The sequence below is a fragment of the Anolis sagrei genome, chromosome 10 (genome assembly GCF_037176765.1).
Source record: "Anolis sagrei isolate rAnoSag1 chromosome 10, rAnoSag1.mat, whole genome shotgun sequence".
Classification (NCBI taxonomy): domain Eukaryota; kingdom Metazoa; phylum Chordata; class Lepidosauria; order Squamata; family Dactyloidae; genus Anolis; species Anolis sagrei.
In genome coordinates this window covers 23,803,500-23,819,877 of record NC_090030.1, presented here as the reverse complement: position 1 = coordinate 23,819,877, position 16,378 = coordinate 23,803,500, and the positions used below count along the sequence as shown (strand labels likewise).

The 16,378-nt window shown below is 47.6% G+C and overlaps 1 protein-coding gene and 1 long non-coding RNA gene across 2 annotated transcripts in view; both read left to right on the top strand.

Annotated features, from left to right (window-relative positions):
* Positions 1 to 16,378, top strand: part of LOC137097634 (uncharacterized) — a 457,703-nt gene that overhangs the window by 51,709 nt on the left and 389,616 nt on the right. The gene's annotated exons all lie outside the window — the stretch shown is intronic.
* The window catches only part of HS6ST2 (heparan sulfate 6-O-sulfotransferase 2), a 166,283-nt gene continuing 151,631 nt past the window's right edge, over positions 1,727 to 16,378 (top strand). Inside the window, exon 1 of the mRNA XM_060756064.2 lies at positions 1,727 to 2,453. Within this exon, the coding sequence (XP_060612047.2) occupies positions 1,864 to 2,453 (590 nt within the window). The 5' untranslated portion in view covers positions 1,727 to 1,863. The remainder of the gene's footprint in view (positions 2,454 to 16,378) is intronic.

The following is a 16,378-nucleotide window of genomic DNA, read 5'->3' as shown; positions in this document are numbered from 1 at the left end:
TTACAGTTGAAAATTACCTAGGGCCAGCCCTGTCTGTGTATGTATGTATGTATGTATGTATCCAATATGTGTATGTATGTATATAGGAGTGTCGGACTGAATGGCCTTTGGGGACCTCTTCCCAGATCAGACAAGATCCAGCGCCTTGAGTGTCTCCAGCGTTCCACTCCAGAAGGAGAATACCCTTCCTTCCTTCCTTCCTTCCTTCCTTCCTTCCTTCCTTCCTTCCCTCCCTCCCTCCCCCTCCTCCTTCCTTCCTTTCCTCTCTACCTCCTCCCTCCTTCCTTCCCTCCTTCCTTCCCTCTCTCCCTCCTCCCTCCCTCCTTCCTTCCTTCCTTCCCTCCCCCTCCTCCTTCCTTCCCTCTCTCCCTCCTCCCTCCCTCCTTCCTTCCTTCCCTCTCTCCCTCCTCCCTCCCTCCTTCCTTCCTTCCTTCCCTCCCCCTCCTCCTTCCTTCCCTCTCTCCCTCCTCCCTCCCTCCTTCCTTCCCTCCCCCTCCTCCTTCCTTCCCTCTCTCCCTCCCTCCCTCCTTCCTTCCCTCCCCCTCCTCCCTTCCCCTCCCTCTCCTCCTTCCTTCCTTCCCTCCCCTCCTCTTTCCTTCCCTCTCTCCCTCCCTTCCTCCTTCCTTCCTTTCTTTCCTCTCTCCCTCCTCCCTCCCTCCTTCCTTCTTTCCCTCCCCCTCCTCCTTCCTTCCTTTCCTCTCTCCTTCCTTCCTTCCCTCTCCCTCCTCCTTCCTTCCCTCTCTCCCTCCCTCCTTCCTTCTTTCCCTCCCCTCCTCCTTCCTTCCTTCCTTTCCTCTCTCCTTCCTTCCTTCCCTCCCCCTCCTCCTTCCTTCCTTCCTTCCCTCCCCCTCCCCCCTCCCTCCCTCCCTCCTTCCTTCCTTTCCTCTCTCCCTCCTCCCTCCCTCCTTCCTTCCTTCCTATCCTTCTGCCTCCTCGGCCTCCCACTCCCTATCAGGAGGAGCGCTGTGCCTTTAAAAGGCGGAGAACTCCTCGGTCACGCCCTCCTTGGACCCCCAAAGGGGTTGGCATCGGGGAAGGAGGGAGAACGAGGAGGGGGCATGGCTGTGGGCGGGGCTTGGGAGAAACAAGGAGGAGGAGGGCGGGGCGTTGTGCCTTTAAAAGGCGGAGAACTCCTCAGTCCCTCCCTCTTTGGGCCAAAAGGAGCGGGGCTTGGTGTTGTGGCAAGCGAGAAAGAGGGGGGGGGGGGCGGGAGGAGAAGGGGGCGGAGCACTGTACCTTTAAAAGGCGGAGAACTCTTCATCCCCTCCTCCTTTGGGCCAAAAGGGGCGGAGCTTAGCGTTGGGGTAAGCGAGGAGGAGGAGGGGGCGGGAGGAGAGCTGTGCCTCCTCGTCCTCCCACTCCCTATCAGGAGGAGAGCTTTGCCTTTAAAAGGCGGAGAACTCTTCGGCCACGCCCTCAGAACTCCTCAGCCCCTCCCTCTTGGGGCCAAAAGGGGCGGGGCTTGGGATTGGGGGAAGAAGAAGAGGAGGAGGGGGCGGGAGGAGAGCTGTGCCTTTAAAAGGCGGAGAACTCCTCAGCCTCATCTCCTTTGGGCCAAAAGGGGCGGGGCTTAGCGTTGAGAAGAGGAGAAGGAGGGGGCGGGAGGAGAACTGTGCCTTTAAAAGGCGGAGAAATCCTCAGCCCCTCCTTCTTCGGGCCAAAAGGGGCGGGGCTTAGTGTTGAGGGGGCGGAGCGCTGTGCCTTCAAAAGGCGGTGAGGACCACAAGGGGCGTGGCTTGGGGCCGAGGGAGGGAGTGAGTGAGTCGGAGAGGAAGGGTCTTCCATGGCGGCGGCAGTGCTGTCCTCGTCGTGCGTGGCGTGTTGCGCCCCTCCGGGCTGAGGGGAGGATGCTCTTGGGGGCCGATGGAGGAGCGCGGGCAGCGGGTGGCGGCTCTGGCGGCGCTGCTGCTGCTCTTCGCGGGGCTGGTGCTGCAGTACCTGTGCCCGGGGGGCGGGCAGTGTCGGCGGCGCCGCGGAGGAGCAGGAGGCGGAGGAGGGGCAGGCGGCGGAAGCCCCGCGGAGGAGGAGGCCGCTAGAGGAGACCCCTACGGGCCCGAGGACGCCTCCCCGGCCCGCTTCGTCCCGCGCCGCCGCTTCCGCGCCGCCGAGCTGCTCCGCCGCGCCGACTTCCGCCTGGAGGGCGACGACCTGATGGTCTTCCTCCACATCCAGAAGACGGGCGGGACCACCTTCGGGAGGCACCTGGTCCGCAACCTGCGCCTCCCCCGGCCCTGCCGGTGCCGCGCCGGGCAGAAGAAGTGCGCCTGCCTCCGGCCCGGACGCCCCGAGCCCTGGCTCTTCTCCCGCTTCTCCACCGGGTGGAGCTGCGGACTCCACGCAGACTGGACCGAGCTCAACACCTGCCTCCCGGGGCTCCTGCCCGCCGGCGCCGCCCCCGGCCCCGACAACGCCAACCCAGCAGGAGGAGGAGGAGGAACCGCGACCGCTCCCAGGTCGGCCCCCAGCAGCCCTCGCATCTCCCCTCTCTCCTCTTCCCATCCCTCCCTCTCTCTTCCTCCTGTCTCCCTTTCCTTTCCATCCTTCATTCCCTTGTCCTTCTTTTCTTCTCTTCCCATTCCCTCTCTTCCCTTTCTCCCTTTCTCCCCTTCCTTTTGCCCTCCTCTCCATCCTTCTTTCTTTCCTTTTCTCCTCTTCTCATCCCCTCGCTTTCTTTCCCATCTGGTCCTCTCTCTCCCTCTGCATCCCTCTTCCTTTTCTTTCTCTCTCTCCTTTCCATCCCTCCCTCTCCCTTCCTTCTTCTCCCTTTCTTTCTTCTCCTCTCCATCCTTCATTCCCTTTCCCTTCTCTTTCCTTCCTTTTTTCCTCTTCCCAATCCTTTCTCTCTCTTCCTTCTGTCTCCCTTTCCTTTCCATCCTTCATTCCCTTGTCCTTCTTTTCTTCTCTTCCTATCCCCTCTCTTCCCTTTCTCCCCTTCTCCCCTTCCTTTTGCCCTCCTCTCCAACCTTTCTTTCCTTTTCTCCTCTTCTCATCCCCTCGCTTGCCTTCCATCTAGTCCTCTCTCTCCTTCTCCATCCCTCTTCCTTTTCTTTACTCGCTTCCCATCCTTTCCATCCCTCCCTCTCCCTTCCTCCTGTCTCCCCCTCCTTTCCATCCTTCATTCCCTTGTCCTTCTTTTCTTCCCTTCCCCTCTCTTACCTTTCTTCTGTCCCCTTCCTTTTGCCCTCCTCTCCATCCCTCCCTCCTCTTTTTTTCCTTCCTTTTCTCCTCTTCTCATCCCCTCGCTTTCCTTCCCATCTGGTCCTCTCTCTCCCTCTCCACCCCTCTTCCTTTTCTTTTTCTCTCTCCTCCCTTCTCTCCTTTCCATCCCTACCTCTCTCTTCCTTCTGTCTCCCCTTCCTTTCCATCCTTCATTCCCTTGTCCTCTTCCCATCCCTTCTCTTTCCTTTTTTCCCTCTCCTTCTCCCCTTCCTTTTGCCCTCCTCTAGAATCCCTCTCTCCTCTTTCTTTCTTTCTTTCTTTCCTTCTCTTCTCTTCTCTTCTTATCGCCTTGCTTTCCTTCCCATCTCCTTCGTTTCTTCCATCTGGTCCTCTCTCTTCCTCTCCATCCCTCTTCCTATTTTTTTCTCCTTCCTTTTCTCCTCTCCATCCCTCTCTCTTCCTTCCGTCTCCCTTTCCTTTCTTTCTTCTCCTTTCCATCCTTCATTCTCTTTCCCTTCTCTTTCTTTCCTTCTCTCCTCATCCCACCCCCTCCCTCTTCCTCCTGTCTCCCTTTCCTTTCTCTCCTCCCCTTCTCCCCTTCCTTTTGCCCTCCTCTCCATCCTTCTTTCTTTCCTTCTCATCCCCTCGCTTTCCTTCCCATCTCTCCTTCCTTCCATCTGGTCCTCTCTCTCCCTCTCCATCCCTCTCTCTTTTCTTTTATCTCTCTCCTCCCTTCTTTCCATCCCTCCCTGTCCCTTCCTCCTGTCTCCCCCTCCTTTCCATCCTTCATTCCCTTGTCCTTCTTCTCTTCCCATCCCCTCTCTTCCCTTTCTTCCCTCCCCTTCCTTTTGCCCTCCTCTCCATCCCTCTCTTCCCTTTCTTTCTTTCCTTCTCTTCTCTTCTCATCCCCTCGCTTTCCTTCCCATCTCCCCTTCTTTCCTTCCACCTGGTCCTCTCTTTCTCTCTCTCCATCCCTCTTTTCTTTTTTTCTTCTCTCCTTTCCATCCCTCCCTCTTCCTTCTGTCTCTCGTTCCTGTCTTTCCTTTCCATCCTTCATTCCCTCTCCCTTCTCTTTCTTTCTTTCTCTTCTCTTCCCATCCCCCTTTCTTCATTTTCTTCCTGTACTTCCCTTCTCCTCTTCCTTCCATCCATCTCTATCTCCCTTCCTTTTCTTTCCTTCCTTCTCTTCCCAACCCTCTCTCTTACCTTCCTTCTGTCACCCTTTCCTGTCATTTCTCTCCATCCTTCATTGCCTCTCCCTTCTCTTTCCTTCTCTCCTCTCTTCCTTTTCTTCCTCTCTTTCTTTCCCCCCTTCCTTTCTCCACTTCCTTCCTTCCATCTGGTCCTCACGCTCTCCCTCTCCATCCCTCTCCCTTCTCTTTCTTTCCTCCCTTCTCTCGTCTTCCCATCCCTCTCTATTATCGTCCTTCTGTCTTTCTTTCCCATCCTCTTCTCTTCCCACCCATCCCCTTTCCTCTTCTTCCTGTCTTTCCTTTCCTTCTACACTTCCTTCCTTCCATCTGTTCCTCTCCCTCTCCACCCCCTCCCTTCTCTTTCTTTTCTCCCTTCTTTCTTCTTCCCATCCCTCTCTTATCTTCTTTCTGTCTCCCTTTCCTATCTTTCCTTTCCACCCTTCATTCCCTCTCCCTTCTCTTTCTTTCCTTCTCTCCTATTCTCATCCATCGCTCTTCTCTTTCTTCTTCCCCTTCTCCCCTTCCTTCCTTCCCTCTTCCTTTTTTCTTTCCTCCCTTCTCTTCCCATCCCTCTCTCTGCCTTCCTTCCTTCCTTCCTTTCCTTTCTTTTATTTCCATCCTTCGTTCCCTACTTTCCTACCTGCTTTCCATCCCTCTCTCTTTCTTCTCCTTCTTTCCTTCCCTCCCCCCCTTTTACCTTCTTTCTGCCCTTTCCACCTTTTCTCTCTCTTCCTTTTCTTTTTTTCCTATATCTTTCCTATCCTCTTTCTCTCTCTTGCTCTTCCTTCCTTCCCTCGCTCTTTACTTCCTTCCTGCTTTCTTCCTATCTGTCCCTTCTTTCTCTTTCCTTCCATTCTCCCCTCTCTTCCTTTTCTTATTTTCTTCCCTTCCTTTCCTCTTAACCTTCTTTCTGTTGTCTTTCACGCTGCTCCTCTCTCTGCCTTTTCTTTATCCTCTTCTTTCTTGTACCTTCTTTCCACTATCTTTCCCTCTCACTCCCTTTTCTTTTTTATTTCTTTTTATTTCCTCTCTTCTTCTTTCCCTCCTTTCATCCTTCCTTCTCTCTTCCTTTCCTTTCTTCCCTCACTACCTTATTTTCTTCACACCCTCCTTTTTCTTTTCCTCTCTCATTCTTTTCTTCCTTCCTTCCTTCTTTTCCTCCCTCCCTCCCTCCCTCCTCTTCCTTCCTTTTCTTCTCAAATTTTTCTCCTTCCTTTCCTTTCCTTTTTCCTCCTTTTCTTCCTCTTTTCTTACCTTCTTTCTATCTTCCATCCATCTTCTCCTTTCTTCATTCTCATCTTCCTTTTTTCTTCTCCTTCTCTCTTCCCCCCTCTATTTCTTTCCCTTCCTATCTTTTGCTCTTCCTTCTTTCATCCTTCCTTCTTCCCTTCCTTTGTCTCCTTCCATTTCCTTTAGTTTGGGAGTCTTTGAGCCTGGATTGGGACCTATGGAAAGAAAGAATATGTGTCAGGATGTAGCATCTTTGTTTTTCATTCGCTGCTCCCTCCTTCTTCCTCTCCTCTTTTTCCTACTCATCCCATTCAAAAGAAAACCACTCAATATTGGAAATCATATAGAAAAAAATGTGGGGGATCCTCCACTTTGTTGTTTCTGCAACTCTACAAACCACGATCCATGTAGTTTCCAAAACATTCTTCTATTGCAAAGCAAAATATTGTTTTCGTGGTGCATTTAGTCTTCCCTCTGTTCCTACGCAAGCTGTGTTTGTTGCAAATGTCTTCTCTTTTGGATGTGCTGCACTTTGTGCAGTCATAGTTCAGATCCCCCCCCCCCCCCCGCTCCCGGCGTCTTCCATTCTCCCCTGTATGAGAGGCATTAACAATCACAAATCTGAAATATTCAAAGAGTTGTTGTTTTCAAAAGAGGATATTGCTCCTTTTGTGTTGCTAGGTAGCATTTTCTGTATTGTTTTCAAAATGAAGCATTCACATTTATGCCTATTAAATAGACAGACTGATTGTAACATTGCAAAATGGTAACAACAAACTTCCCATTTCTCCTTTCCCCTTCCTCTCTTCCTTTCCTTTCTCTTCCTTCCTTCCTTCCTCTCTCTCTTTCCTTTCCTTTCCTTTCCCCTTCCTTCCTTTTCTAATTCCTTCCTTCCTCTCTCCCTTTCTTTTTTCCTTCCTTCCCCCACTCCTTCCTTCTTCTCTCCCTTTCTTTTCCCTTCCCCTTCCTTCTTTCCTCTCTTTCTTTCCCTTCCTTTCTCCCTTCCTTCCCTCACTCCTTCCTTCCTCTCTCCCTTTCTTTTCCTTTCCCCTTCCTTCTTTCCTTTCCTTCCTCTCTCCCTTCCTTCCCTCCCTCCCTCATTCCTTCCTGTCTTCCTTTCTTTTCCTTTCCCCTTCCTTCTTTCCTCTCTCTTCATTCCCTTCCTCTCTCCCTTCCTTCCTTCCTTCCTTCCTTCCTCTCTCCCTTTCTTTTCCTTTCCCCTTTCTTCTTTCCTCTCTTTAATTTCCTTCCTCCCTCCCTTCCTCCCTCCCTCCCTTCCTTCCTTCCTTCCTTCCTTCCTTCCTTCCTTCCTTCCTTCCTCTCTCCCTTTCTTTTCCTTTCCCCTTCCTTCTTTCCTCTCTCTTTCATTCCCTTCCTCTCTCCCTTCCTTCCTCTCTCCCTTTCTTTTCCTTTCCCCTTTCTTCTTTCCTCTCTTTCATTTCCTTCCTCTCTCTCTTTCTTTCCTTTCCCTTTTCTTCCTTCATTCCTCTCTCTTTCCTTTCCTATCTCCCTTCCTTCCTCCCTTTTTTCCTTTCCTCTTTCTTCCTTCTTTCCTTTCTCTTTCATTTCCTACCTCTCTCCCTTCCTTCCTATCTCCCTTTCTTTTCCTTTCTCCTTCCCTCCTTTCTCCCTTTCCTTTCCCTTTCGGTCCTTCTTTCCTTTCTTCCTTCCCTCCCTCCCTCCCTCATTCCTTCCTTCCGCTTTCCCTTTCTTTTCCTTTCCCTTCTGTTCTTCCTCCAATTCCTCTCTCCCCTTTTCATCCTCTTTTCTTACCTTCTTTCCTCCTTCCATCTTCTCCTTTCTTCCTTCTCATCTTTTTTCTCTTTCCTTCTTCCCATTCCCCCTCTCTTCCTTTCCTTCCAGTATTCTAAACTTCCCTCCTCCTCCCTTCTTTCATCCCCTCTTCCCTCCTTACTTTGTTTCCTTCCATTTCCTACAGAAATTGAGTTCCTCTTGGTTTCTTATCCCACAAGAAGGCCTAAGCTTCCAGGAAATCCCTGGATGTCTTGCCCCGGCCCTAAGAGCTTTCTTGAGCCTGAGCTCAGGGTGTATCTACATTACAGAATGAATGAATACAGTTTGACGCCACTTTAATGCTTTGGCTTAGTATTATGGAAGCGTGGGAGCTGTAACGTGGCACTTTTTGGCAGAGGAAGACCAGAGACCTTGAGAAACTACAACTCCCAGGAATCCATACCATGTCAGTTGAAGTGGGGCCAGGCTGGATTCATTCTACAGTGTCGATGCACCCTAAGTGTGGTTCTGTTTGGGGTCTTGTAGTTGCTTCTCCTTGGAATATATTTCTGTTGATGCTGGATCTGGTTGGGACGCTCATCTTTGGAACCCGAAACTCAATGAATTCAATGGGTTCAGTGGTTTTACTTTGGTTGTATCCAGCAAAAGGGCCCAATGTCTGTTTCCTTGCTGCATTGCTTCTGGGATGCAGAAGCATCTCTCTGTCCTGGGTTGTTGTACGTTTTTTGGAGCTATATGGCATTCTCTCCTGACGTTTCACCTGCATATATGGCAAGCATCCTCAGAGGTAGTAAGGACTGTTGGAACTAGGAAAAAGGGTTTATATATCTGTGGAATGACCAGGGTGGGACACACCTAGCTGGAGCTAGGTGTGAATGTTTCAACTGACCACCTTTATTAGCATTTGATGGCCTGGCAATTGTTTGGTGTGTCTTGTTAGTGCCTGGGACAATCTTTTGTAGAGAGGTGATTACAAGTCCCCGATTGTTTTCTCTTCGTTGTTTTGCTGTTGTAATATCTGAACCATATAGTGGGCTTTTTTGTTGCTATTTCCAGGGCTTGTTTTTCAACAGAAAGGAGGAAACCATGAAAATGAACAAAATCTGGCTACCAGTTTAAAAAAAAAAAAACTCTAAAATTACAACAGCAAAACAACAGAGAGGAAACAATCAGGGACAGCTAATCACCTCTCAACAAAAGATTGCCCTAGGCACTGCCAGGCCATCAAATGCTAATCAAGGTGGTCAGTTGAAACATTCACACCTAGCTCCTTGCAGATGGCCAATTCTCTCACACCAGAAGCGACTTGCAGTTTCTCAAGTCGCTCCTGACACGACAAAAAAAGTGTCTGGGGCAATCTTTTGTTGAGAGGTGATTAGATGTCCCTGATTGAAACATTCACACCTAGCTCCAGCAGACAAGAGTTCTTTGTCCCACCCTGGTCATTCCACAGATATATAAACCCCTTTTCCTAGTTCCAACAGTCCTCACTACCTCTGAGGATGCTTGCCATAGATGCAGGCGAAACGTCAGGAGAGAATGCCTCTAGAACATGGCCATATAGCCCGAAAAAACCTATAATAACCCAGCCACATCTACTGTTTTAGCGTGGTGAGATGTGTTCCACACAGGGCATGTATACTCAGCAGCAGAGTAGCATAGCGTAAGGGCAGATGTCTTCATTGTGTCTGGTTGTGATCCCCAGGTTGTGCCAGTCAGCCTTCGTATGATATTGTTTCTAGTGTCCACTTTTTGCTTGATATTCAGGCAGTGCAAAACCTACAACAACCCAGTGATTCTGGCCATGAAAGCCTTCGACAATACATCTCTCTGTCCCTTTGTGTGGGACGGAGAGATGCATCATCCTTCACTTTCAGGGCATCATTTCCCATCGAGGTTTGCTTTGAGTCCTTTAATCTCCTTTTTGGAGAGTGGCATGCTTTTGAATCCCTTCCTTGCCTTGGAGTCAGTGCGGATCACGGCTTGCTCCGTACGTTGCTCTGCAATCCCTTTGCACACAATGGAGCGGTGTTGCGATGTTCAAGATGCGGTTGATGCAAGGAACCAATCCTGTTTCCGGTTGACGCAAACGTCTAGAGTCTCCTTTGATAATATCCTGTAGATATATTTCTCTATCTGTCGGTCGTCCCTTTGTATTGATGCTTTGGGAGGGAAGCCTTTGTGCTCAGTCTTCGTCATTGATCTCAAAGACCGTCCCTTGTTGTTTGGCTGGAAATCTCTTTGTGTGTGTGTGTGTAGAGGTAATGCGCTGAGAGGTACCCTTTGTTGTTGTTCTGCTGGCTGCTGTTGTCTTCTGATGTGTGCAGTGTGTTGATATCGCAAGGACGGTGAGCACCGAATCCCAAATGTCCAAATGCTGGTGCGGAATATGAATTTGTAGCCAAATGGGTTTCTTTCCAGAGGAAAGAGGCCTTGCATTGAAACAAAGAGCTGCATGGAGCGCTTCATCTTCAAACAACAGCCTGCAGTGTCCTCACATCCGCAGTTTGTGGGTAAATCCAAGAAGCATGGCCTCATTATTTTGGAGCGAAGGGCTTTCCCTTTTCATTTGCGAAGGAGTGATGCCTTTCATTCACTCCTGAGTCCTTTGTCAGCTTGGATGGGGAAAAAATACCCTAAATCACTCTCCTTGTGATTTATTTCCAGCTGAGGGTTTATTTGTGCATTTTTCCTATGCATCTATTATTATTATTAGATACATAATAAGATTAATAATAATATTTATTATCATTATTTTATATTTATGTTTTTATTGTCATATTTTATATTCTATTTATTTATTATTATATAATTATATAACATATATAATTGTCTCCTGTGCTATTCTAATAATATGTTATAATATAATATATTGTATATACATATAATATGTATAATATTGTAATGTAATGCAATATAATAATAGTAATTGTTTTTAAATGCATAATGATTTTGTATTCTGTATATCTAAACTGTTGTAAACCGCTCTGAGTCGCCTAAGGGCTGAGAAGAGCGGTATACAAATAAAGTAAATAAATAAATAAATATAATATATACTTTTATAATATATCATAATATATAGTGTTATAATATATATATAATGAATATAATATATTTATTATATACTAGCCATCCCCTGCCACGCGTTGCTGTGGCCCACATGGGGGTTCTGTCTGGGAGGTTTGGCCCAATTCTGTCATTGGTGGGGTTCAGAATGCTCTGAGATTGTAGGTGAACTATAAATCCCAGCAACTACAACTCCCAAATGTCGAGATTCTATTTCCCCCAAACTCCACCAGTGTTCACATTTGGGCATTTTGAGTATTTGTGTAGAGTTTGGTCCAGAACCATCATTGTTTGAGTCCACGGTGGTCTCTGGATGTAGGTGAACTACAACTCCCAAACTCAAAGTCAATGCTCAGCATACCCTTCCAGTATTTTCTGTTGGTCATGGGAGTCCTGTCTGCCATGTTTGGTTCAATTCCATCATTGGTGGGGTTCAGAATGCTCTTTGATTGTAGGTGAACTATACATCCCAGCAACTACAACACCCAAATGTCAAGATTCTATTTTCCCCAAACTCCACCAGTGTTCAAATTTTAGCATTATTTATTTATTTATTTCACAGTTTTCTATACCGAGCTTCTCAACCTCATTGAGGGACTCAGCCCGGTTTCCAGCCATAAAAAACATATACACTCATTAAAATATCATATATCACAATTACAAAAACAACTTTAAAAACTCTATATATAAAACTACAGTGGTCAGTCGTCCTACTAAGATGGATCTACACCAACTTCCATCCAGGGTCCTATGGTGTTGTCTCATTCAACGAAGGCCTGACTCCACAGCCACGTCTTCACCCGTTTCCTAAATGTTAGGATGGATGGGGCGGTTCTGGCCTCCAGAGGGAGAGAGTTCCAGAGTCACGGGGCCACCACCGAGAAGGCCCTGTCCCTCATCCCCACCAGGCGCGCTTGCGAGGCCAGTGGGACCGAGAGCAGGGCCTCTCCAGATGATCTTAATAATCTTGATGGTTCGTAGGGGAGAATACATTCGGAGAGGTAAACAGGGCCGGAGTCGTTTAGGGCTTTATAGGACAACACCAGCACTTTGAATTGTGCTCGGAAGCTAATTGGCAGCCAGTGGAGCTGGCGTAAGCATATGGAGTATTCTTGTAGAGTTTGGTCCAGATCCATCATTGTTTGAGTCCACAGTGATCTTTGGATGTAGGTGAACTACAACTCCAAAACCAAAGGACACTGCCCACCAAACCCTTCCAGTATTTTCTGTTGGTCATGGGAATTCCGTGTGCCAAGTTTGGTTCAATTCCATCATTGATGGAGTTCAGAGTGCTCTTTGATTGTAGGTGAACTATAAATCCCAGCAACTACAACTCCCAAATGACAAAATCATTTTTTTTGAGTGAAGGCCTTACATTGGGTTGTTAGGTGTCTTGTGTCCAAATTTGGTGTGAATTCGTCCAGTGGTTTTTGAGTTCTGTTAATCCCACAAACGAACATTACATTTTTATTTATATAGATTAATGCACATGTTTGTATAGAGGGGAAATCCATAATATGGAGTTATTCTATGATTTGCTGCTATATCAGTTAAGCATTTCTTCTGCCCCACGTTCTTGAAAGCATCCAATGTATTTGGAGCGAACAGCTCAGGTTTCTTTGCAATGTTTTCTTCTCTGCGGATGAGGTTTGCTGCGCTTTCTCTTTGTCTCCTCTCTTGTCTCTCCTTCGTATGTTTCTCCCCCACTTTCTCTGGAGCCTGGCTTTCAGTGACAAATCCTTTGAGGAAGGAAGAATGAGATTCAAGCTGCTCCATCCAGTTTCCTTGCTCATTCAACCCTTTGCTAGGATTTTGGGGGAACGAGGGGCATACGGAGCTCTGCTTGGCTAGGATTGGATTTCCGAATTACTCCGAAAGTCAAATTTGGCTGCTTGCTTTGGAGTAAAAAAGCCAAATGGTATGTGTTAAATTATAATAGCTTTCATTTTACCTCTCTCCTTTGCTAGCTCTTCATGTAAAATTGAGCAAATGTAGGATTGAGGAATCAAACAAAAACCTCCCAGAAGAGCCTAATGTTCATTATCACTAGTTCCTTCTTTCCAGGTTTGCAACCTTGGGTTTCATGATTGAAGGATGCAGCTACACTGTAGAGTTATTGCAGTTTGATCCCACTTTAACAGCCATGGCTCACTGCTATGGACTGCTGGGAGTTATAGTTTTAGGAGGTCTTTTGCCTTCTCTGCCAAAGAGGACTGGGGCCTTGCCAAACTACAACTCCCAGGCTTGCATAATAATAATAATAATAATAATAATAATAATAATTATTATTATTATTATCTTTATTTATACCCTGCCATCATTTCCCCGGAGCCCCCGTTGGCACAGTGGGTTAAACCCCTGTGCCGGCAGGACCGAAGACCGACAGGTTGCAGGTTCGAATCCGGGGAGGGGCGGATGAGCTCCCTCTATCAGCTCCAGCTCCTCATGCAGGGACATGAGAGAAGCCTCCCACAAGGATGATAAAAACATCAAATCATCCGGGCGTCCCCTGGGAAATGTCCTTGCAGACGGCCAATTCTCTCATACCAGAAGCGACTTGCAGTTTCTCAAGTCGCTCCTGACACGATAAGAAGAAAAAACAAACAATTTCTCCCATGGGGGCTCGAAGCGCCTTACATGGGGCCAAGCCCGGATAACATAATACAGCAATAAAACCAAAGCATATACAACAAACAACAACAACATTATCAAAATGACATTAAAAGGAAAAAAATCATAAAATAAACATTCCAATAAATACAATCATGGTAGGGATGACAAGGGGCGGGCCACATATTCAGGATAAAAACAGTTAGCAAACTATGATGAGATAAAATAGGAGAGAATGCCTCTAGACCATGGCCATATAGCCCGAAAAAACCTACAACAACCCAGGAGCAGGACGTTTATATAGAACTCATAAAACACACAGAGTTGTGAGGCTAAACACCCTATTTGGAGGGCACGAACTCCATTAGCAGTAAACGTTGAGGGGTGCAAAATATCATGCTGTGCACCTACTCACCAAAGGCGCAGCGGAAAAGCCAGGTTTTGAGGTTCTTTTTAAACGTTTCTAGTGAAGGGGCTTTCCTGATAAGGTAAGGAGTTCCAAAGTCGGGGGGCCACAGAAGAGAAGGCTCTCTCCCTTGTACCCACAAGACAAGCTTGTGAGATTGGTAAAGGCGAAAGGAGGACCTCCCCCGAGGAACGAAGGGCCCGGGTTGGTACGTAGAGAGAGATACGGTCACGAAGGTAGGCGGGTCCCAAAGCGTTTAGGGGTTTTTTAGGTGATAACCTGTACCTTGAATTGGGACCGGGAAATAAATGGCAGCCAGTGGAGCTCCTTAAACAGGGGGGTTGATCGCTCCCTGTAGGTTGCCTCGGTTATTAATCTGGCTGCCGTGCGTTGGACAAGTTGTAGTTTCCGGGCAGTCTTCAAGGGTAGCCCCACGTAGAGAGCATTACAGTAGTCCAGTCTAGAGGTAATTAAGGCATAGGATTAAGCTGGTGTCAGACTGCATTCACTTTATAGTGTAGATCAGTGGTTCCCAATCTTTTGTCCTTCAATTGCTTTGGATTTCAACTCTCAGAAATCCCATGCATCTTACCAGCTGTTAGGAATTGTGGGACCTGAAGTCCAAAACAACTGGAGGACCAAAGCTTGGGAACTATTGGTGTAGATGCATCCTTAGATGCTGGACCTATGGTGGAATAGGGTTTCAGGGTTTTGGAGAGCACCTGCACAGCTTGAATTAAAACACAGGGCACATCTATGGTGCCGAACTGCAAAGTTAATGCAGTTTAGTACCCTGTCTCGGTGTTATGGAATTGTGAGATTTGTAGTTTGATATTTATTTGTTTATCGTGTCAGGAGCAAACCAAACAGTTGTATTGTATTTTTAACAGACAGACAGACAAAACATAGAGTTTGCAAGCTTGGTAGTTGATTAAATGTCCTTTGACCAGTAGCTGGCCACTTGGAGTGCCTCTGGTGTTGCCGCAAGAAGGTCCTCCATTGTGCACGTAGCCAGGCTCAGGTTGCATTGCAGCAGGTGGTCTGTAGTTTGCTCTTCTCCACACTCGCATGTCATGGATTCCACTTTGTAGCCCCATTTCCTAAGGTTGGCTCTGCATCTCGTGGTGTAGTTTGATGAGACATTAGCATTCTGGTGCAGAGAAGGTTAAAACCCTTGTAAATCTACAACTCCCAGGATGCCATAGCATTGAGTTGTGGCAGTTCAAATGGTTCAAAGTGCATTAAGATTGCAATGTAGATGCACCCCTGGACTGGATGCACTATTTCCATGATGTGGGACTATATCCCTGAGAAGGTCTATAAAATACTTTGAGAACTTGCACTGCCCTTGTTTTGTTTTTCTATTTATTAAAGATGCTGTTAATTGCGTTGCTCTGATAGTACTTTTCTCCTGTTGTCTTGAGGAGCAATTAGTGTGATTGCTGTGACTTGCGTGTGCTAAAAAGGGAAACACGGGTGTGAACATGGCTCCCTTCCCCCCTCCCTTTTCACACTTGTTCCGTGAAGTTGCTGCGTTTTTCGGGATGATGTCAATGTATTAGCCACCAGCGATTAGCTAAAGCCTCTTGCAAGGGATCCAGCAGGAATTGATGCTGGCTATTTTTCTGGTGGGGATGGGTAGAGGGGACCTACAGAGCCATTTTCTACTTTTGCAGATTTGATTATTCACAGAATTAGTTGATATTGGGTTACAAGCTGGGTAGATGCGGGGAACTCCGTGGATGTAGCGTACCTGGATTTCAGTAAGGCTTTCGACAAGGTCCCCCATGACCTTCTGGCAAGGAAACTAGTCCAATGTGGGCTAGGCAAAACTATGGTGAGGTGGATCTGTAATGGGTTAAATGGACGAACCCAGAGGGTGCTCACCAACGCTTCCTCTTCATCCTGGAAAGTGACGAGTGGAGTGCCACAAGCAGGGTTCCATCCTGGGCCTGGTCCTGTTCAACATCTTTATTAATGACTTAGATGAAGGGCTAGAAGGCAGGATCATCAAGTTTGCAGACGACACCAAATTGGGAGGGAGAGCCAATAGTGCAGAGGACAGGAGCAGGATTAAAAACAATCTTGACAGGTTAGAGAGATGGGCCAAAACTAGCAAAATGAAGTTCAACAGGGACAAATGCAAGATACTCCACTTAGGCAGAAAAAAAGAAATGTAAAGTTACAGAATGGGGGACGATGCCTGGCTCGAGAGCAGTACGTGCGAAAAAGATCTTGGAGTCCTCGTGAACAACAAGTTAAACATGAGCCAACAATGTGATTTGGCGGCAAAAAAAGCCAATGGGATTTTGGCCTGCATCAATAGGAGCATAGTGTGTAGATCCAGGGAAGTAATACTACCCCTCTATTCTGCTTTGGTTAGACCACACCTGGAATATTGTGTCCAATTCTGGGCACCACAATTGAAGAGAGATATTGACAAGCTGGAATGTGTCCAGAGGAGGGCGACTAAAATGATCAAGGGTCTGGAGAACAAGCCCTGTGAGGAGCGGCTTAAGGAGCTGGGCATGTTTAGCCTGAAGAAGAGAAGGCTGAGAGGGGATATGATAGCCATGTATAAATATATGAGAGGAAGCCACAGGGAGGAGGGAGGGAGCTTGTTTTCTGCTTCCTTGGAGACTAGGACGCCAAACAATGGCTTCAAACTACAAGAGAGGAGATTCCATCTGCACATGAGGATGAACTTCCTGACTGTGAGAGCCGTTCAGCAGTGGAACTCTCTGCTCCGGAGTGTGGTGGAGGCTTCTTCTTTGGAAGCTTTTAAACAGAAGCTGGATGGTCATCTGTCAGGGGTGATTTGAATGCAATATTCCTCCTTGGCAGGAGATCTCTTCCAACTCTTTGATTCTATGATTCTATGATATGGTCTCTCTAGAAATGTTTGGCTCCACAGGGGTGACTCCAACTCCCTCCAAATCACCCAGAGATTACTAGAGAG